General features: G+C 52.5%; 1 protein-coding gene across 5 annotated transcripts in view; it reads right to left on the bottom strand.

The window, feature by feature from the left end:
* The window catches only part of Tmco4 (transmembrane and coiled-coil domains 4), a 76894-nt gene that overhangs the window by 55177 nt on the left and 379 nt on the right, over positions 1-21338 (bottom strand). For 3 of the 5 annotated variants that reach the window (XM_048816213.1, XM_048816210.1, XM_015485603.2), the window contains exons 2-5: positions 11032-11192; positions 7276-7450; positions 2345-2519; positions 1444-1471 (exon numbers count right to left, since the gene is read on the bottom strand). In XM_048816213.1, the coding sequence (XP_048672170.1) occupies positions 1444-1471; positions 2345-2519; positions 7276-7442 (370 nt within the window). In that variant the 5' untranslated portion in view covers positions 7443-7450; positions 11032-11192. Of the gene's footprint in view, positions 1-1443; positions 1472-2344; positions 2520-7275; positions 7451-11031; positions 11193-12929; positions 12953-13018; positions 13041-21338 lie in introns of those variants that run through there. The other 2 variants (XM_048816211.1, XM_048816212.1) reach the window with 2 other exon arrangements.

Here is a 21338-nt window from a genome sequence, read left to right as displayed (position 1 = left end):
TCCCCATCACCTGGCGAGGCGGCGGCTGGGGACTTCCTTTCCATCCCCCGTGCCCCCTCCCTGCTGGCTACCTAAAAACCCAGAGGACTTGGAGGCCAACCTCACTTCAGGGGACAGAAGGGGCCGCACTTGCACTCACAGCAGAGCCCAGGGTGGGGGAGGGGAGCAAAGAGGACGGGAGCCATGGGGAGGGGAGGCGCTTGGCAGGCAGCCTGGGTGGCCAGGGTTGAATGGTGGCCCCCCAAAAGATAAGTCCGAGTCCCAGAGCCTGTGAAGGTGACCTTGCTCGGAAACAGGGTCTTTGCAGATGTAATCAAATTAAGGGTCTTGGGGTGATGTGTGTATGTGGTACCGGGGATGGAACTCGGGGCACTCTGCCACGGAGCCACATCCCAGCCCTTTTAAAATTTTTATTTGGAGACAAGGTCTCACTAAGTTGTTGAGGCTGGCCTCCAACTTGTGATCCTCCTGCCTCAGTCTCTTGAGCAGCTGGGATTACAGGTGTGTGCCCTCTTGCCCAGCACAAGTGTCCTTTTAAGGGATGCAGAGAGGAGAGGAGAGGAGAAGCCACAGGAAGACGGGGCAGAGGGGCAGAGACGGGGTGAAGCAGCCTCAGGCTGAGGTACGATGCCTGGAGCTAGCGGAAGCTGAAAGAGACACAAAGGACCCTCCCCTGACTTCGGAGAGATGGGGCTGACACCTTCCTTTGGACTTCAACAGATGGTGAAAGACTACATTTCTATTGTTTCAAGCCACACAATCTGCCGTAACTTGCTATGGGAGCCCTGAGAAATAGCGCAGGTGGAGTCCCACAATGTCACTTGCTGAGCAACTCTGGATAAATTGCCTAACCTCTCTGAGCTCATTTATGGATGACTTTCTCATCCATAAAATGGGGCAGTAGGATCCATTTTATTAATTCCTTCAATGGACATTTACCAAGTATGAGCCACATGCCAGGTGCTGAGAGCTCAAGGTACAGAGAGCGCAATACGCTCTGGGAGCTGTCAGGAGGCGGAGGCTGAAGCCACACTGGGGGTGGTTGAGCTGCAAGGGGAGGTGGGGACAGGGACCAGGGACAAGAGCCACAGTGGAGGGCAGGTCTTCCTCCCAAGTAGTGGGGAGGCCCCGGGCAGGTGGAAGCAGGAGGCCAGCCTGGTCAGAAGGGCTGGAAGGGACGCAGGGTGGACAGCAGGCTATCAGCCAGAGTGACCAGTGAGGAGACTCCAGTGGTCACTTGGGAGGATGTGAGGGGCGGCGGGTGTCGGGAACGGGGCTGGATCTGAGTTACTCCGGGGGAACGGCCCAGGGCAGGGTGCGGCAGGGTGTGCGGCTCACCCCGGTGGCCTCCCTGCGCCAGGAGGCCTCAGAGCCCGGACTGAGGCTGCCAGGGCTCCCCTGGCGGTGGCCACCCACACTCACAAACTTAGCACATCCACTTACCGTCCTTGAGTGAGAAGCTCAGAAGGTCCTGGGGGAAAAGAAAGCCGGAGTCACTGAAGCGACAGGTGTTTGTTTCATCTTGTCAAGGGGAGGACAGTGGGCAACGCCCTCGGCCCACCCCGTCCCCAGGGAGCAGAGAAGGAGGGGTGGGGCTCTTGTTACATAGGCCTGTGGCCCCACAGCGGAGCATGTTAACAGCTTCTGCCTGTCCTGACTGCACACAGAGCAGGTGAGTGACGTGCCCAAGGGCACACAGCAGAGCTGTTGCTTCAGGAGAGAGGCAGCTCCAGCAGCTCCAAGGTTCAAATCCTGGCTCAGCTACTTATGGCTGTGTGATCTTGGGCAAGTCACTTAACCTCTCTCTGTCTTGGTTTTCTTAACTGTAACCTGGGGATGGCCATACAGGTTGAGCATCCTTAATCCAAAAAAATCCAAAATCTGAAACTTTTTGAGCAACTACATGATACCACCAGGTCAGGAAACTTTGTTTCATATACTAAATTATTAAAAATGTTGTATAAAATGACCTTATGTTAGACCCGAGTCCCGTCACCACGAGATCTCATCACATGTACGCAAATATCCTAAAACCCATAAAAACCTGAAATCTGAGACAGTTCTGGTCCCAAGCATGGATGGCGGCTCCCGTATTACCATCTCGGAAAGCTGTTTGGGAATTTAGTGCCTTCGTTTCTGCAGGGGCATCAGCACCTGTTAAGTGCCACGTGAGTACAGCACCTGGGGTGGATCTTCACAGTGTGATGCAACGCTGTGACCGTGGGCATCGTATTATGGGCTCCTTTATCTTGAACCACCCGCCCCACTAAGAGCGACTTTCAGACTGACGTGGAGGGGGAATACTGTTGCACTGTCCCCCGGGAGTGGCCAGGTGCCAGCCTACCTGCGTGACGGCCCCCAGGCTGCCCTGCAGGGCGGGGTCCTTTGATATACTCTGAGCGAACAGTTCTGCCCCTTCGCTCCCCAGGCCGCTGGTGAAAGCAGTCATGGTCGGCAGGACGGCTTCGGACAGCGCCAGCCACCTCACCAGGCCCGTCACAAACTCGGTGCAGAAGGAGCTGCAAGATAGACACCACTTAGACCCGGGGCTCGTGGGGACCGCCTGGCCACGCCGGAGGCCGGGATCCCGGGAGAGCCAGATGTGGTCTCTGGTGAGGTTCGGGGCCCGGGAGACGCTGGAGTAAAGAGGCCATCCCAGGGCCACCGGACTGTGAGGACAGAGCGGGGACAGGTCCTGGGTAGTCCAATGAGGGAGCCCCCAGGCCCCTGTGGAGGAGGAGCCCTCCACCAGGTGTGCTCAGGTGAGCCCCCAGCACCGGCTCTGCCTGGGGGGGAACTGTGGGCATCGGGGTGACTCGGCCCCCCAGAGACCAGTCGGTCGCCCCCCGCTTGCACCCACCCAGCCCACTCCTTGGTGCTGCTGCTGGTCAGGAGAGTCTCCTCAGGCCAGAGCTGCGCTGGAGCGGCCAAGAGCCTGAGTTCAAATCCTGGCCTCCCCCTGCCATGGAGGGTACTAGAAGAAGCTGGTCTGAAAAGAAGACCATCAGGGCTGCCCCCGGATCAAGGCCTGGTGAGGGAGGCAGGGAGCTGGGCTGGGCAGAGCTGCCATGTGTCTCCAGGGGAGACCCAGCTGACCCCCGGGGAGTTCTCAAGGTGGGACGGCCCCCAGGGGAGCACGAGGGTGGGCCTTCATATCCCGCGTCTGCCAGTCATGGACACGGGAACCCCAGGGAGGGGGCAGGATCCTGGGCAAGGTGGCTCCCTGGGCTCTGTTGGCCACCCTTCCCTTGAGCCTGGAAGGGGAGCTGAACAGCATAGCCTCCGGGAAAGTAACTTGACCTCTCTGTGCCTCAGTGTTCTTGAAGGCACAGTGGGTTTAAGGGACCAGCTTCCTGATTGTGCTTAAGTATTAAACAAGGTGACACCCTGAGCAGGTGAGGCAGGCAGAACGCGCTCCCTCGGCTGAGCCAGCACTGACGTTTGTCACAGGGTGACCCACCAGGGAGCAGGTAGAACAGGAGAGAGTCAGACCCCAACGTCCTACCCGGGGAATCCTGGCTCCCTTGGTGACAGCCCCGTGTCCCTACTTTACCTCTCGGTTTCTCGCCTCTGCTGTAAAATGCAGATGATAACAGCACCTGCCTCGGAGATAAGCCGAGGACCCGGAGCAGGGCCTGGCTCCTGCAGAGCCGCAGCCAAAGGCAGCCCCGGCTGCGGTGACAGCACGGGCCCAGCCCTGCCCGCTCCCGGGATCACCCGGGGGGCTGTGGCATGTGCAGGGCTGACTTAGGGAATGACCGAGCCAGGTGAACGTTGCTTAGGGGTCAATGTATATCAGGGATGGCCCAGGCCAAGGGCAGGGGCCTGGCCTGGCCTTGTTCACAGAGAAAGTCTTGGATGAAGAGAAGCCTCTGAGAACAGGAGCAAAGGATAAAGAGCACGGATCTGGGTCCAGCCCCATCTGCCTGCGGCCGTGGTTCCTGGGTCAGTGACTCCACTGATCTGTGCCTTGGGCGCTTTTATTTCATGGGGTGGTTGGAATGATTAAGTGAGCGTTTGGCATGTGCTTAGGACAACACGTGGCACACAAAAGCCACCATAAACATACTGTATTCACTGCGTAACCATCGCAGATTTTAAGCCACATTTTTTTTTTGCAAAGAAAAGTGGGGCGTGACCCAAACCCCTTGGGGCGGGAGGCACCCTGGCGCCCATGTAGAAACAAGGAAACCCAGACCTGGAGACTAAGTGACGGCTCCAGGTTCAGACCTCCATCTATCTTGGAGCTGGTGGCCACACTCACCTATCGCAGAGGCTGACCCTGTCTAGTGACTACTGAGCTCCACCAGGTACTGGTCACTCCCTGGGCAGGGGCATGGACCTGCCACTTTGCCCTCCCTGACGTTATAGGTGAGCGCCTGGGCTGCAGAGGCTCTCACGTCCCCTCCTGGGAAGGGGCAGAGCCCCAATGGAATCTGGGCTTCCCCACTCCTGGTCCAAAGCTCCTCACCCTCAGCAGAGGTCAGCAAACCGCAGCCCTGCGCGGGACAACTCTGGCCCATAACTTGATCTTATAAATAAAGTTTTATTGGCACACAGCCACACACACTCCATTACAGACTGCGCATGGCCGCTCTGGGGCCCCAGCAGCAAAGCCGAGTAACTGCAACCCAGGCCCCTGGACACCAGGAGCCTAAAGCATCCGACCCCTGGCAGAGGAGTTGCTGACCCCCACTCTGGCCCACTATTTCTACATTTTAAAAAAATAAATACAATTATTGTAAGGAAGAGCATCTATGATATCTGCAGCACAGATGAGAAAAAATATCCTCGAGGTTTGCTTTTATGCTCCACACGGACCAAAACCACCACAGGGTGTTTCCTGAAGATAACCAGAACCAACAGCCCATCTGGACTTTAAAAAGATGGAGGTTTTAAAACACTCGCTGCAGTCAGATCAACCCCTGGCAGCAACGGCTTCCTGAACGCCCCTCAGGGCCACAGCCCGTCAGCCACGTAGGCCAGAACAGTCCCTGAATGAGGGTGGCGGGGGACCGGGGACGGCAGCTCACTGCCCAGTGCCTTCCTGGGTGGTGCCTGGGACGGGGCTGGCACACAGTCCAGGTTCATAAGCATCTGTTTCTGGCAGGAGGTTCGCAGAGCTCTCTCTGTCCATGAGCTGGTCTGTTAGGAGGGGGTTTATCAGGAAGGGTTCTCAGGCTAGGGAAGCTTCCAGAAAGAGGGAGTCTTCCAGTCTGGAACAGGCATGGGCCACAGCCGGGAGCGCATTGGCCTTTTGCAGGGGATGGAGACAGGCTTGCTTGGGAACAGAACGTCTGAGATGTTTTCTAACCTGCAGACAGAGGAGGGGGCTGCCTTATTAATTATTGCTATTTTTGCAAAGCTGGGGGCCAAACCCAAGGCCTGTGCATGTACTTCATTATCAACAACGAGAACACCTGAGGCTCACTGGGCAGCGGCTCTGAGATGGGTAGCAGGGGCCATCGACTCATCCCTCGTCACGAGCACCCTCTCGGATGGTGGCACAGGTGGTGCTGGTAGTTTCTCTGCAGCCATAATTCCCCGTCCCCTTCTTTCTGGCCAGCAGAACCCACCTCCCATGATGGCAGACACCTTTATTAGTTCCCAGGTCCCTTGGTAGCTGAGGCTTGTGACTGAATCTAGCCAATGACACAAAAGGAAACCTTCTTGAGGTATGCTAGGAAAGAGTTCTTCCCGCCCTCCTTCTTCCTGCCTTGAACCTTGTCCTATGAAGGTGTGATATATGGAGCTGAAGCAGCTATTTTGTGATCAGGAGAGGAAGGCCAAGAGAACTATAGAGAAGTCAACCCCAAAGACCTTTTGAGGTACCATGTCAATCCTGGAACTACCTATTTTTTGACTTCTTGCTAAGTGAGAAGAATAAAACTCCTACTCTTTATTTAAATTTCTTTTAGTACTGCACCCTATTACTTGCAGCCCAAATACCCTGACTGGTAGGAATAAGTTCCAGGAAAGTGGGGCAACAAAAGTAAGACCAGAGATAGCAAGCAACCATTGCCATTTATTGAGCACTTACTATGTGCTAGGCATTGTGTTGTCTGTTCTACCTGTAGCATCTCATTTAATCCTTGTAATCACCCTGCAGGATGGGTATGACCATTCCACTGAGAAGAGACTGCGGTTCAGGAAGGTTAAAAAAACCTGTTCCAGGTCACATGAAACTGGCAGTGGCAGAGTCAAGATTTGAACCAGATCTGAGTCAAACACCCGCAGAATGCCTCCTTGGTTATGAAGCTATCAGTTACCTGCTTTCCTCTTCACCAGCTTTTACTAGATGTCTTGGCCACACCAAGCAGAGTGCAGGGTCCAGGGACTCAGAGATGGGCAAGGTGGCACCTGACCCCCAGGAGCTCTGACCAGAGGGTGGAGGGTCTGGAAGAGTTCCAGGGCTGTGTGTGGTGGCTGCAAAGGGTCACAGCCTGAGCAGGTGAGGGCAGGTTGGGAGGGCTTCCTGGAGGTGACCTCCAGGGAGACGAATGTGGTCAAGTGCTCAGTCCAGTGGAGAGGCAAAGAAGAGAGACGGCTCAGGCCCCGAGCAGCCTACTCCTGAGGGCCACCAAGTATGGGGGGGTCAGATCAAGAACTTGTCCCTGTGTCCCCAAAAGTCTGCTCCCTGTCCTGTCACGACGTTTCTGGCCTCCTACACTCTCCCCTGGCCTGGGCCTTTAAGGCACAGTTAACCTCCTGTCTCTGCCTCCCCCTGACCTCTACCAGCTCCCACCTCCACTCCTGCCTCCCCGTGTCCCTCTGCCCTCCTACTGACATTAAATACAACACCTTCTCCAAGCTGAAATTCTGCTCCTGCGACACCCTGACTGAGCCTGTCATGGCACTTCTCATGTCTGTCTGCCACTGCCACATCGGCCAGGTGGTCGCCCCACTGTGTGTAAGCACCTTGGGGGCAGCAGCCAGGCCTTGTGCTCCCATTTCCCACACGGAGATGGCGCTCACCAAATGCACAGGTCATGAGTGAGTAGATCTGTGCCCCATGGACTGTGACCTCCTCAGGGAAGACGGTGCTGGTTCCATTCATTCTATTTGCATATGTCTTCCAAGTAGCTGGCGCACAGTAGGTGCTAAAAAATGGCTGGGGAAGTTGCGGGTGAGTGGATAATTGAGTGAGGGGTGTGACCGCGGGTCCCTTCGAGGCGAGGACACCACTAGCTCCCTGTAAGGCCCCAGGACCTGCCAGGCTGCTCGCTGTCAATCACTGGAAGCAGCGAGGCCTTCCCTTGGTGACACTGAACTCACCTCTGCTCAGGTTCTGGGAAGAGCTGGGACAGGGAGATGCCACAGAGGGCGGCATAGGCGAAGCGGTTGGCCTCAGTCAGCTCGCGGCCCAGGGGCGGATGCGGCTCCTCTGCAGCAGGCTCTGCCACCGGGGGCTGCCTGGAGCCTGGCCTGGTCCATGCGGCCATTCCCAGCCCTGCAGGAGAAGAGCCTGTGAGAAGTGCTTCCAGGGGGGCAAGGGCCACTGGGAGGGGACACAAAAATCATAAGCCGTAAAGGAAAAGATTGATCATTAGACTTTGTCAGAGCAGAGAAGTTCTGTTCGTCACCTTCAAGAGGGTGACACTGCCCCCCCCACCGTGGGGGATCTTCAAAAGGTGCATCAATAGGGATTTGTGTCCGTGGGGTGCAAACAAGTCCTGGAAGTGATTAGGAAAAAGAAAGCCATGCGAACTCAAAAGTGGGCCTCCCGGGAGCTCTGACCATCAGGGACACGCAGAGGCTTCTGGGTGAGGGACGGTTCTCTATCTCGACCGGGTGGTGGTCATGGGTGTAATTATATTTAACAGTCACTGAGCTGCGAGGGAAGGCACAGGCTAGGCCAGACAGCCCTGGGTGTGAATGCAGCACCTCCCCCTGGTAGACAGGGACCCTGGCAGCCCACCTCTCTCACTTAAATTTATTTGCCTTCAAATGGAACCAGGCACAGCTCCCTGGAGGAGCTATGAGCAGCAGATGACAACCCATGTGCGCTGGCGCTCGCAGAATGCTCGGAACACAGCCGGGCATGGGGCTCCTGCTTGATGAGTGAAGCCATGTGGGCTGGGCGCGGTGGCACACGCCTATAGTCCCAGTGGCTCGGGAGGCTGAGGCAGGAGGGTCACGAGTTCAAAGCCAGCCTCAGCAGCTTAGCGAGGCCCTAAGCAACTCAGGGAGACCCTGTCTCTAATAAAATATAAAAAAGGGCTGGGGATGTGGCTCAGTGGTTGAGTGCCCCGAGTTCAATCCTTGGTACCAATTGAAAAAAAAAAAAAAAGAATCAAACAAATAAATGAACTGTTCAGTTGGTGCCTAACACGAGGAATAACAACCGAAGCTGGCCGGCTGTGGTTTTGTTTCTTTCTGCAGCCACTGCACACTGAGCTCACCCCAGCCCGGGGATGTGATGTCACACACATTGTCTCAGTGTGCTGAGGCCATCTGCCAAGGGAGGAAACAGGGGCAGAGGAGAGATAACTGGACCCAGGTCACACAGCCAGCAAACGGTGGCCTGACAGAGCCACGCCAGAGCTCCTGTCCCGCCACCTCCTGTTTTGAATGGTTGTCCCATTGACAAGAGCTTTCTTGTCTAACAACCACACCCCACGCCGTTCTGGGTCCCTAACTTTGTTGCCGCCCAGCTGAGCAATGGCATTTTTTGTTTTTTTGTTCTCAAAATATTACTTGTATAGAGGACTTCTTTAGACAAATAACTAATATTTCATTGGTTTTCAAAATAATTCAGAGGTCACTGAAAGCCACAAATCAACATTCCTTTTTACAGCAAGTAACCGTTTGCCAAGCACTTTCCAGTCCATTTAATTCTCACTAGTGCCAGGCAAGGGTGAGCAGGGCACAGACGAACATGATTTCCTCCTTCGAGTGAGGAACAGGCCCAGAGAGGTCAAGCCATTTTCCCAAAGTTACACAGTGAGAAATTGATGAGATCCAAATCAGCCTTCTGACTTTAGACCTCGAGTTCCTTCCTCTACGTGAGCGCAGCGATCTTTCCTTTCTATTTCCAGTGGAGACGCTGGAAGTCAACCTGCAAAACTGATTTCCAATGGCTTGGTCCAGGAAACTCAAGCCTGGGATAAAGTGTGGATTTCCCTGATTGGAGGATCAGCCCACAGCATGGTGGTGGAGAAAGGGGACACCATGAGCCACGTGCTGAGGCCACAATGAGTGTGACAGCAGCATAATGTCAGCACACTCAGCAATTTGCGCTCCCCTGAGCGATGCCCCTGCATGGACCACCTAGGGCTGTGGTAATTGCACCAATTACCTAGAGGAGCCGGGGCTGATGTTTTCTCAGGCTGGTGTCTGGGGAGCCCCATGTCAGTTCTTGGTTCAAGAAAAAAACAGCCTTCCATTGGAGAAGTATGACCTGGCTCGCTCAGGGGACACCGGGACATGCTTAGCACACAAAAAGCTCAGCTCAGGCTGAATCCATTCCACACACACTACACTCGAGGCCTCCCGCAATGCATTCCCCCACAGTAGCCCAAACGACCTTTCTGTCATATCTATTAGTCTAGCCACGCCCCTGCTTAGAGGCTGCCAAAGTCTTCCCAGCAGGGCAGGCCTAGGAAACCTGCTCCGACTGGCCTCAGCTGCCCAGGCCTCCACCTCAGCCCCCCACGCCTGTCCGGTCACGCTGGCGGTCTTTCTGCTCTTCAGTGTGCAAGCTGGTCTCCTCCCCTGAGCCTCTGGCCTGCTGTTCCCTGACCTCCACATCTGGGCTCAGCCTGAAAGCTGTCTCCCCTGACAGGCCCTTCCTGACCCCCCAGCTAAAGCATCTCTGCCCCTCTGTGCCATCGCCCTGTTCTATGTGTTCCCCCAGCTTCCCGGGCAGCCTGGGGCACCGCAGGCGTCTGGCAGAGGCCTGTTGGAGGAACGGAGGGGAGAGCACGCCATGTGCAAGGCCTGGCCTGGCCTCGGGCGGGTCAGGGACCACTAACGCTGACCAGTCCCTGCTCTCCAGGGGCTTTTCTGGTGGGAGACAGGCAACAGCACACCAACACCTAGTGGAACAGGAAATTAGTCACTCGGTCACTGTCACAGAGGTGGGAAGTGGTGGAGGTGTGGCTGCAGGATCGGGGTCTCCACAGCCCCTGTGGACAAGGGAACATCAGGCAGGAAGAATCAGGGCGGGCGGGGCGGGGGGGGACTGAAGTGCAGCCACAGGAGGCGGTGACCACTGCCTGCAGGGGCAGGGTGGCATTCCTTCCTGCCCAGGCCTCCAGGGGGATGGGGAGGTGGCCCTGGGTGGACGGAGGGAGGAGGGGGCTCCAGGGGAGATGACAGACCAGTGGGATAAACGCTGTGACCCAGGAGGTGGAGGGGCCCAGAGGGGCGCTCAGGCCCCACATTGGCTCCTGGGGAAGGGGACAGGCAGGAGAGAGCCTGACAGGGCGCGGGGAGCAGGAAGGGTGTGTTCTGGGCAGAGGGGAAGCAGCAGCAGGACCCAGAGTGGAAGAAGCTGCGCTCTTGAAGAACCAAAAAGATGTCCAGCACAACCAGGGCGTGGACAGTGGATAGGCATGGAGGAGACGGGGAAGAAGGGGGCGTGCCCAGGGTCACGCCCTGGGGGCCCAGACACCCAGGCAAAGTGTTCAGACTTATCTGTGAAGGTGACAAGTTGTGCTGGGAACACAGGGCAGGTGGGCCCTCCAGGTCCTATTTCTACAACTTCCTGAGTCGATACTAATTTAAAAAATAAAAGTTAAAAAAAAATAGTAGGATGTCTGTGCAGAATTTTACACATATTTTCTGAAAGTCTAAGTAAATCACCAATAAATACTTACCGCCGTGGCGAATTAACACATTATTAATTTAATAAACATGGCCTGGCACCAGGCACCTTGCTACATGCTGGGGACGAAGACCAGAAGGACAGAGGACTTCCCTCCGGGAGCCAGCGAGGGACAGCACAGAGCAAACCCCCAAGCTCTGAAATAAGACACTTAAACAATGGCCAGGGGTCTGAAGGAGAAAGAAACCTTAAGAGATACTTACTGAGGTTTCGAGAAGCAACCGTGGGCCTCCCCTCTCTGTGAGTCCAAAGGCAGGCTGTTCAGCTTCTGGATGGTTCTTCAGAAAAAGGTGCAAATCGCCTTGGGGGAGCAAACCAGAAAAACCAGCCTGTGGGTCCCTAGGGCGCCGGGCCTGGAGGAAACCTGCAGCAGAGGGAGCCGGTTAGCCTAGAGCCTGCCCTGCCGTCACCCCTCTGGGCCTCTGTCCCTGCGGGTCCCTCCATGGGGCCTTTCTCGGCAGGAAGCAGGCAGCCCCCACCCACCGACCATTCACCAAGTGCCAGAGCTGGGCCTCAACAGCGCACCTGGCTTAGCCTGGGTGCACAGATGTCATCCACACCTGTGTTCTGGTGCCCAGCTACGTGCCTACCAGAGAGGGTGCTCAGAAAACGCTGGTTATAGGAGTGAAGGCCCAGGGTGGCTCTCAGGTTTAAGCGAGCGTTAGATTTCCATGGCTGTCTCCCTGCAGGAACCCATTCCCATGCCAAACTTGTGATGGGAAGGTTAGGGGACCGACAGATGAGGATGTGGGAACACGAAGTTAAGAGATTAATTCCATACGATGGCCCCGCTGTGCTGACCCCATGTGCACTCTTTTCAAGAAGCAACTGACTTGCAGCCCTGACTGGCCTAAGCGGACAGGATGTATGGCCCATTTCTCAGCAAACTATGTGCTCACTGCAGGAGAAATGCAGCCCCAAGGTCATGCTGATAGGAGGAAAACCCCGAGTTATCCTGAAGGAGACTTCTGTGACCAGTTCCTGAAACTCTGGGAGACAAGGGTGGTTCCTCCTAATCTTAAAATCTGTAGGAATGTATGGTTAAGAATCCAATTAGAGATAGGAAGGGCGGCAGAATAGAGTAGACATTATGATTGCTGTATGTATATACGTGACTCTAGGACCAGTGTGATTCTGCAATCTGTACAATCAGAAAAATGAGAACTTATACCCCAATTGTTTCAAATGTATGAACTGCCAAGATCATTGTAATGTCATGTGTAGCTAATTAAAAAAAAAAAATCCGATTAGAGGCTGGGCACAGTGGCATAGGCCTGTGATCCCAGCAGCTCAGGAGGCGGAGGCAGGAGGATCATCAGTTCAAAGCCAGCCTCAGCAATTTAGAGAGGCTGGCTAATCAACTCAGTGACATCCTGTCTCTAATTTAAAAACGGGCTGGGGATGTGGCTTAGTGGTCCAGTGCTCCTGAGTTCAATCCCCCTGGTACCCCAAAAAAAGAAAAAGAAAGAATCCAGTTAGAAACAGTCAGCATGGGCCAAGGTGACCTACAGTTGCCATGATAGTGGGGACTTGAAAGCCTGATGTCACCCTGCTGTCCGTCAAAAGTCAGAAGGCGGACCTGGACGGGACTCTCTGGAAACTTCTCTGGGATTCCCAATAAAAGTGGAGTGAGTGCAGGAGACGCATGTTGTCCCTCTCCTTTACGAGAGGAGCCACTCTGTCTTGTCCCCACCCAGGCACTGTGAGTGTCCCCTTTCCCCTGTCCCTTTATAAACTCATTCCCGCTAATCTGAGGGACATGTCTGCAATCATTCTGATTTGATTGCAAGAATCAGGGTTTGAAGAAGGGGTCTTCGCGGTGCCTCAGTGTCTTGGAAGGTTCCATCTCCGTGACAGGAAGGGACACGCAACAAGGGCCAAGAGTCTGGAATTACCCAAGGGTGGCTCCAGGGCCCCAAACCATGGCTGGACAGCACAGCCCAGACTGGGGTGGACAAGGAATGTTCTGGAACAGAACCGCCTCATTCTGTAGCTCTACAGTTATGACCTTTGTTTAGTGAGTCACATCCACCACCAAAGAAATCGCTGACCAAATCTTTTGTCAGTCCCGGGGGTGACATTCCACAACCCCTGACCTCACTCCAAAACTCCCGTGGAGGAACTCGGGGACAGATGCCGCGTTGTGGGCAACCAGCGGGATCTCTTTGCAGCAGATGAAAAATACTCAACTCAGCGTGGAGGAGGCAACCAAATAAAGTCAATATTGTCCTTGAAAAATCGCTGAAATTATGCTTAAGTCTGCCTGACCTAGGTCTTCAGAGGATCGCACGCAAGCATGAACTCGTTTTTCCAGCTGTGGCCTCCTCCACACCCCCCAGCAGTTGGTGCAGATCAAGGTCAAATGTGAATGGTCTGTGTGTGGCGAGGTAATGTTCCTCCTTCTCTCCTATTTCTGGTCACAGTTGAATTTTAACACGATTCTGCAGTGCGGTCAAATAACTAATAGAGAGATGGCTCCTGTGTCTTGGGCAGGTAGAAGATCAGTTGTTTCGAGGTAAGGATAAGGAAAAGCATTTAGCTAAAGAAATCTCAGCTGAATATTGAAAAGAAAAATAACAAAACAAAAAGTCAGTTGTTTGAAAAAAAATTAAAATTGATAAACCCTTAGCCATTGATAAACCCTTAACCTTCCTCTGCTAACAAAGAGGAGCAAGGAAACTCAAATTACTAACATCCACGATGAAAAAGGAAATATCACAACAAACACTACAGAAATACAGAACATAATTAGAAATTATTTTGAAAATTTGTATTCCAATAAAATAAAAAATATCAAAAGCATCGACAAATTTCTACAGTCATATGATTTGCCCAAATGGAATCAGGATGATATACACAAGTTAAACAGACCAATATCAAGCAACGAAATAGAAGACGCCATCAGAAGCCTACCAACCAAGAAAAGCCCAGGACCAGATGGATACACAGCTGAGTTCTGCAAGACCTTCAAAGAAGAACCAATACCAATACTCCTCAAATTATTCCATGAAATAGAAAAAGAGGGAGCACTTCCAAACTCATTCTATGAAGCCAATGTTACCGTGATTCCAAAATCAGACAAAGACACATCAAAGAAAGAAAACTTCGGACCAATATCTCTAATGAAGGTAGATGCAAAAATTTTCAATAAAATTCTGGCAAATCAAATACAAAAACATTAAAAACCTAGTGGGTCACGGTCAAGTGAGTTTTATCCCAGGGATGCAAGATTGGTTCAACAAACGAAAGTCAATAAATGTAATTCATCACATCAATAGACTTAAAAATAAGAATCATATGATCACCTCAATAGATGCAGAAAGAGCATTTGACAAAATACAGCACCCCTTTATGTTCAAAACACTAGAAAAACTAGGGATATCTCAATACTGTAACAGCTGTCTATGCTAAGCTCAAGGCCAACATCATTCTAAATGGAGAAAAATTGGAAGCCTTCCTTCTAAAAACTGGAACAAGACAGGGATGCCCTCTCTCACCACTGCTATTTAACATAGTTCTTGAAACTCTAGCCAGAGCCATTGGACAGACAAAAGAAGTTAAAGGGATATGGATAGGAAAAGAAGAACCCAAACCATCACTATTTGCTGACAACATGATCCTATACATAGAGGATACAAAAAAACTCCACCAGAAAACTTGTAGAACTAGTAAACGAATTCAGCAAAGTAGCAGGATATACAATCAACATCCTATTTACAATAGCCTCAAAAAAAAAAAAAAAAAAAAACCAAAAACACTTGGGAATCAACTTTAATGAAAGAGGTGAAAGACCTCTACAATGAAAACCTCAGAATGCTAGAGAAAGAAATTAAAGAAAATCTTAGAAGATGGAAAGATCTCCCTTGTTCTTACATAGGCAGAATTGATATTGTCAAAATGATCATACTAACAAAAGCACTACACAGATTTAACGCAATTCCAGTCAAAATCCCAATGGCATTCCCCATAGAAATAGAAAAAGCAGTCATGAAATTCATCTGGAAAAATAAGAGACCCAGAATAGTCAAAGCAATCCTTAGCAAGAAGAGCGAATCAGGTGGCATCACTATACCAGACCTTAAACTATATACTACAGAGCAATAGTAACAAAAACAGCATGGTACTGGCACCAAAATAGACTTGTAGACCAATGGTACAGAATAGAGGGCACAGAGACTAACCCACATATATAGTTATCTCATACTATTTTGGACAAAGGCTCCAAAAACATACGTTGGAGAAAAGATAGCCTCTTCAACAAATGGTGCTGGGAAAACTGGAAATACTCATGCAGCAAAATGAAATTAAGCCCCTGTCTCTAACCATGCACAGAACTCAACTCAAAGTGGATCAAGGACCTAGAAATTAGACCAGAGACCCTGAGCTTAATGGAAGACAAAGTAGGCCCAAATCTTCATCATGTTGAATTAGGCCCTGACTTCCTTAACAAGACACCTATAGTGAAGGAAATAAAATCAACAATTAATAAATGAGATGGATTCAAACTGAAAAGCTTCTTCTCAGTACAAGAAACCATCAGTGAGGTGAAGAGAGAGCCTACAGAATGGGAGCAAATCTTTACCACACGCACATCAGATAGAGCACTGTTCTCTAGGGTATATAAAGAACTCAAAAAAACACCAAATAATCCAATCAATAAAGGGGCCAAGAAGCTGAACAAACACTTCTCAGAAGAAGATATACAATCAATCAACAAATATGTGAAAAAATGTTCAACATCTCTAGAAATTAGAGAAATGCAAATCAAAACTACTCTAAGATTTCATCTCACTCCACTCAGAAGGGCAGTTATCAAGAATACAGACGACAATAAGCATTGGCGAGGATGTGGGGAAAAAGGCACACTCACACGTTGCTGTTAGGACTGCAAATTTGTGCAACCAATATGGAAAGAAGTATGAGGATTCCTTGGAAAACTGGGAATGGAACCACCATTTGACCCAGCTATCCCACTCCTTGGTCTATACCCAAAGGACTTAAGAAGAGCCTACTGCAGAGACGCAGCCACATCAATGTTTACAGCAGCACAGTTCACGAGAGCTAAATTGTGGATCCAACCTAGACGGCCTTCAATAGATGAATGGATAAAAAAAAACTGTGGCATATATACACAATGGAATATTACTCAGCATTAACAGAGAATAAAATCATGGCATTTTCAAGTAAATGGATGGAGCTGGAGAATATAATGCTAAGTAAAGTAAACCAATCCCCAAAAACCAAAGGCCCCATGTTTTCTCTGATATGTGGATGCTGATCCATAATGGGGATCGGGGCAGGGAGCATGGGAGGAATGGAGGAACTTTGGATAGGGCGAAGGGGAAGGAGGGGAAGGGAGGGGGCATGGGGGTAGAAAGGATGGTAGAATGGCATGGACGTCATTACCCTAGGTACATGTATGAGGACATGAATGGTGTGACTCTATGTACAATGAAATGAAAAACGGTGCTCTACATGTGTACTATGAACTGAAATGCATTCTGCCGTCATGCATAACAAATTAGAATAAATTGATAAATTAAAAAAAGAAATCCCAGCTGAGGTGCTGAGCTACAGTGCCGTCCTCAGGCCAGAAACCCTAGATGGGAGTTGGAAGGTAAAATACACACAGCACCGTAGGAGAGAAACCCGCTCATCCCGCACTTCTATCTGGAAGTCAGGCGGGAAGCCAGATGTCAGTCAGCCAGGCGTCTCTGGAGGTCTCCATGGCAACGGTTCCGGCCCAGAAGAACCCAGACAATCACATGGTACAAGCAGGAAAAGAGATGCTGACCCAGAAGGAGGGTTGTCACCTCACTTCAGCAGCCTGGGCAGTGGGCAGGAGGGTAGCACGGGACAGCGACCTGGCTGCTGCCATCAGGGTGGACGCCCAGGCTGCCTTCTTCCCTCGGGCGCGCCTGGCACAGGCCACTGCATCACTCCTGTGGGTCACACGGGTCCCCTCTCTGGTCCCCTGCCCTCAGCCCTCGTCATGCATCGTGTCACATCAGGGGAGTGCCATCTCAGACCACATGGGGCCACGCCCCTCTTCTGCTGCAAACCCCCCAGCAATCCTCTCGCCCAGCCGAAGCCCTCGCCAAGGCAGCAGGGCCACGGCTGACCCCGTGAGCCCTGGCCCTCTCGTGCCTGTTCCAGCCATGGCACCCTGACCCCACTAGGCACGGGTATCACGGCCTATGCACTGGCTGCTCCCAGGTCACATGGAGAGTCCCTGCAGGACTTCACTAAGCCATTGGGCCCCCAGCTTCCTGTCCCACCCCTTGCCCATGGCTTTGCCGTGTCCCCACCACCTGTCACAGTCTGACCCATGAAACCATTTACTGGTCTTTGCTCATGGCTTATGACCTCTGCCCACTACGTGTTCAAGGACAGCGGGCACTGAGGAACATTTGCTGAATGAAGGGTGGTTTCCACTTGAGATAACCGAAAAATTATCTAAGAGGCACATTTGCCAGGGGAAGAAGAGAGGGAATGATAAACTGTGACGATTGCTGGACCTATTGATTTTCAAACTGCTCTGTGGAGCCCCAGGGTCTTCTCTGATCCTGGGGGACGAGAGGGGGTGTAGAGCCCCCGGCACCCACCCCCCTACCAATTACAACAGTCAGTGATCCTGCGACACCACTTCTGGATTCACTTTCAAAAGGACTGAAGGCAGGTGATCAAAAGGTATTCACCCACCACGTTCAGGCGGCAGGCACCAGGGCCGAGAGGCAGAGGCAGCCAGGTGCTTGTGGCTGTGAGTGGATACATAAAACGAGGCACAGACACAATGGAACATCATTCAACCCTGAAAAAGGCAGGGAATTCCAACCTGGTCTATTATGAGTGAGGACCTTATGAAATACACCAATGGAAAAAGACAGAACTGACATGGTCACACCAGGTCCAGTACCTAGAGTGATGGAATCCCCGAGGCAGGCGGGAGAAAGGTGGCTATGGGGGGACAGGGACGGGGAGCCGGGGGCTGTCACTTAATGGGTTTGGAGTTTCAGGTCTGAAATCCAAGAGTTCTGGAGACCTGGAGCACAATGGGGTGAGTATACTTAATACTGGGGAACTGCACACAGAAAACCCTTGTCCAGGTAAATTACATGGAACGTATTGTCATCACAATTAAAAAATCTTGGTGGCTGTTAGCCACCTGCTGTGTCTTTGAAGCTTTACCTCCTTTCCTTTCAGCAATCATTTGAGGGCAGGTGCTACTATCCCCATTTTACAGGTGGGGACAGAGAGGTCTTGAGGTCAAGGTCACTGGACAGGTAATGTGGTATTTAAACCTGAGCCTGGGTCTTAGCCTGAGGCAGCCACCTTGAGTCCCCTGGCACTTGCTTTGTTTTGGTCAAGTTTACATCCTGGGGTGGCCCCAAAGACTTCAAACACCATTTGAAAACCAGTAAATTTGATGAATCTCCCTGGTCCCAGCTGTCCCCTGGCTCACATGCCTCTCCTTGGCCAGCCCAGCATGGTAGTGATGGCCTTGTGGGTGGCCTTCCAGCTACCCTCAGCCCAAGCGCACTCCGTGGCTCCAGCCCATGCGGGGTCCCTATGTCCAAGTGGCACCTATTCTCATGATCCTATTTGGAAGAGACACCTGTCCCCATTGTGTATGGGACAAAACTGAAGCTCACCAAAGTGGAGGTCCCACCGCTGACAAGTGGCAGTCCCCCCATGCGTGTGCTAGGCCTGTGTGACTCAGACCTCAAGTTCTTCCTCACTTCACTGAGGGGGCTGTGGTGCCTTGGATTGTCCAGCTGGCCCTGGGACAGCACCTGGCAGAGAAGGTGCTCAGTCCCTGGGTGCTGAGTGAATCAATGCCGCACCATCACGCCTGAGAAATGGCTCCCCGTAGTTTTTTGAAGGACAGTAGTTTTATATAAAGACAGGTCCCCGCTCCCCGCAGATGGGTTTCATCCCTGAGCATCTACTTAGCAAACTCAAACCCATTCCTGGAAGTCACGGGCTGGTGTCCAAGGGACAGCCAGACATCAATCCCAGCAATGAATGTAAAATTCCACCCTGGGTTCAACCTCTTCAGATCTTCCTGCATTAGTGGCCTGTAAATTTGGGTTGAGCTAAAATCTAAGGAATGAGGAGGTGTTTATTGGGAAAAGAGATAAGGAGAAGCCCCTGTGAAGGCCCTGGGGAGGCAGGACAGAGAGTGCTGTTGGTAAGTGCTCGGAGGTGGGCTGGAGGCGGTGGCCAGGCATGACTGCAGGCCTTATGGTCCATGTTACAGGACTTTGCTCTTTTCTTCTAAGTAATCAGGAAGCCACGTGGGGTTTTAGGCACTAGGTGGCACAGCCACACAGGTCTGGCTGCCAGGTACAGAGCAGCTAAGGTGGGGGGGGTGGATTCCCATTGCAGCCCCTGCTGTCTGTGGTGACACATTCAAGACAGGAAGACCCGCCCCGCCCCCGCATCTGCAGTTTACAACACAGCAGTGTTTACAAAACAGCCAGGAGGAATGAAAGGCCTTGATAATCCACCACCAAATGACATTCCTCAGGTCCCTTATGTGCCATATCTGTAGCCCTGTGGTACCCTGCCCCTGACCAGAGAGATGGTTTCAGGCTTAAAAGAAATTCTCTGGGTTCCAACCTTCATGGGAAGCACCGAATGAGTTGTGGCAACCCAAGTGGTCAACTGCGCCCACCCCACCACTCTGGGGACCTTGGGTCTAAAGTCATTCCCAGAGCACCAGACACTGCCCTGTGCCTTTGGTGCGTTTAGGTCCTTTGATCCTCAGGACAACCTTGTGGACAGGTGTTTTACAAATGAGGTTCCTGAGGCGCTCCAGAGAGGTCGTCTTGCTTAAGACCCTCAGGAAGTCCCAGGCCAGGAGCTGAGCCTGCCTGTCTGCAGCTAAACCAGGCTGCAGGGTGACAGTGCTGAAATGCGGGGGAGTGGGGGGGGGATGGGTGTCCGTTTCTGGAGCCAGGAGGGAGCTCGGCCTCCTCACCTGGAACTCAGCCACCCCCACCTCTGCCTCTAACGTTTCTTTCCTGGGAGCAGCAACAGGTAATCGAGTCACCCGAGTCTCTAAAGAAATACACCCTTGCTTAGGCCAGAGGTGTCGCTCAGAGGCAGGGCACCTGCTTAGGGTGCACACGGCCCTCAGCTCCATCCCCATCACAAGAAAGAAAGAAGGGAAGAAAGGAATATGCCACACACCTTGCTTACATCTGACAGAGGCCACACTTTGCCCTGAGCGCCGTCATTTACAAAGCATCTTGATGTTAGGAAGTATTATGATCCCCATTGTATAAGAAAACAGAGATCCAGAGAGGTATAGGAAGATACCCAAGGTCACACAGCTCGGAGGTGGCAGCACCAGATCTGCAGCTCAAGTCTCCAAGCCCTGTAGTGCTCCCTTTGGACCACTCTCCACTCACTCCCCCACCCTCCAAATCTCTGGGGAGGGGGAAAGCTCAGGCTGGTAGAAGCAGCTGGAAAAAGACCTTTGAAGGCCTAAGGCTCAGAGGGCTTGATGCTGTTCTACCACCCCTGAGGGAGGCTCCATCTCCTGCCCTCTTTGTATAACCCTCTTTAGTTGGGAAGGTTCCCATGGTCTCTCCTCTCTGCCCAGCTGTCCCTCCCCAGAATGAAGGGAGGTGTTTTATCTCACCCTCTGGAGTGTGCTCCTGAGCACAGGACTCGTTTTGTTCACTGCCATATCCTAAGTGCCTAAGCAGTGCACAAACTGATACATAGTAGGTACTCAATAAATATCTGGTGAATGAATGAAGGAATGGATGTCCTGGAAGTTTAAAGCGTTTTCCTGTTTTCTGCAGTGTAATGAACACTTCAGGCAAAGAGAAGCAAAACATTCCCTAGAGACAGTAGTCTCTAGACCGAGACCGGGATAGCCAGGCTCTACCAACTAGTGTGCCTTCAGGGGAGGGCACTGACTGGACACTGGACAGACCAGTTCTGTGCCCAACCGCGGCTCAAGCTCTGGAGCAGGTAAGCCGGGTTCTTATCCTCGTCTCTATCTTAGTCGCGTGGTCCTGGAGAAATCGCTTTTCTTTCCCTGACTCAGTTTACCCAGCTATAAAATGCAAAGTCAGTAACAGTCATTTCCCTCCTTCATATAACTGCAGGCCACGGGGCGAGAAGCCACGCCCCCTGATACTGGGGACCTGGGCATTTCTCCAGGCTCCTCGGACCCTCTTGGAATTCTCGGTTTGGGGTCCGCTGTGGGCCCAGGGGCTGCACCAGCGGCCTCGCTCCCCAGGGCGCCGAGGGGCCGGCGAGGTCAGAGAAGCCCAGCAACGGCGTGACCTTGTGTGGGCCCCTTCCTCCCGCGCCCAGCCCAGCCACGTGCATTCATCCAGGGGGCGGTTGGGTGACCCCTAAAGGATCGGCAGGGCGCTGGGTCGCCTGGGGACGCCTGGGTGTTCGGCGGGGCTCAGTTTCCCCACCTGCCACCCGCCAGATTTCTAAGGGCACTTCCGGCTCCGAAAGCCAAGCGGCCCCGGCAGCAGCG

The sequence above is a fragment of the Marmota marmota genome, unplaced genomic scaffold (assembly GCF_001458135.2).
Source record: "Marmota marmota marmota unplaced genomic scaffold, marMar, whole genome shotgun sequence".
NCBI lineage: Eukaryota > Metazoa > Chordata > Mammalia > Rodentia > Sciuridae > Marmota > Marmota marmota.
This window is presented reverse-complemented; position numbering and strand designations above follow the sequence as displayed.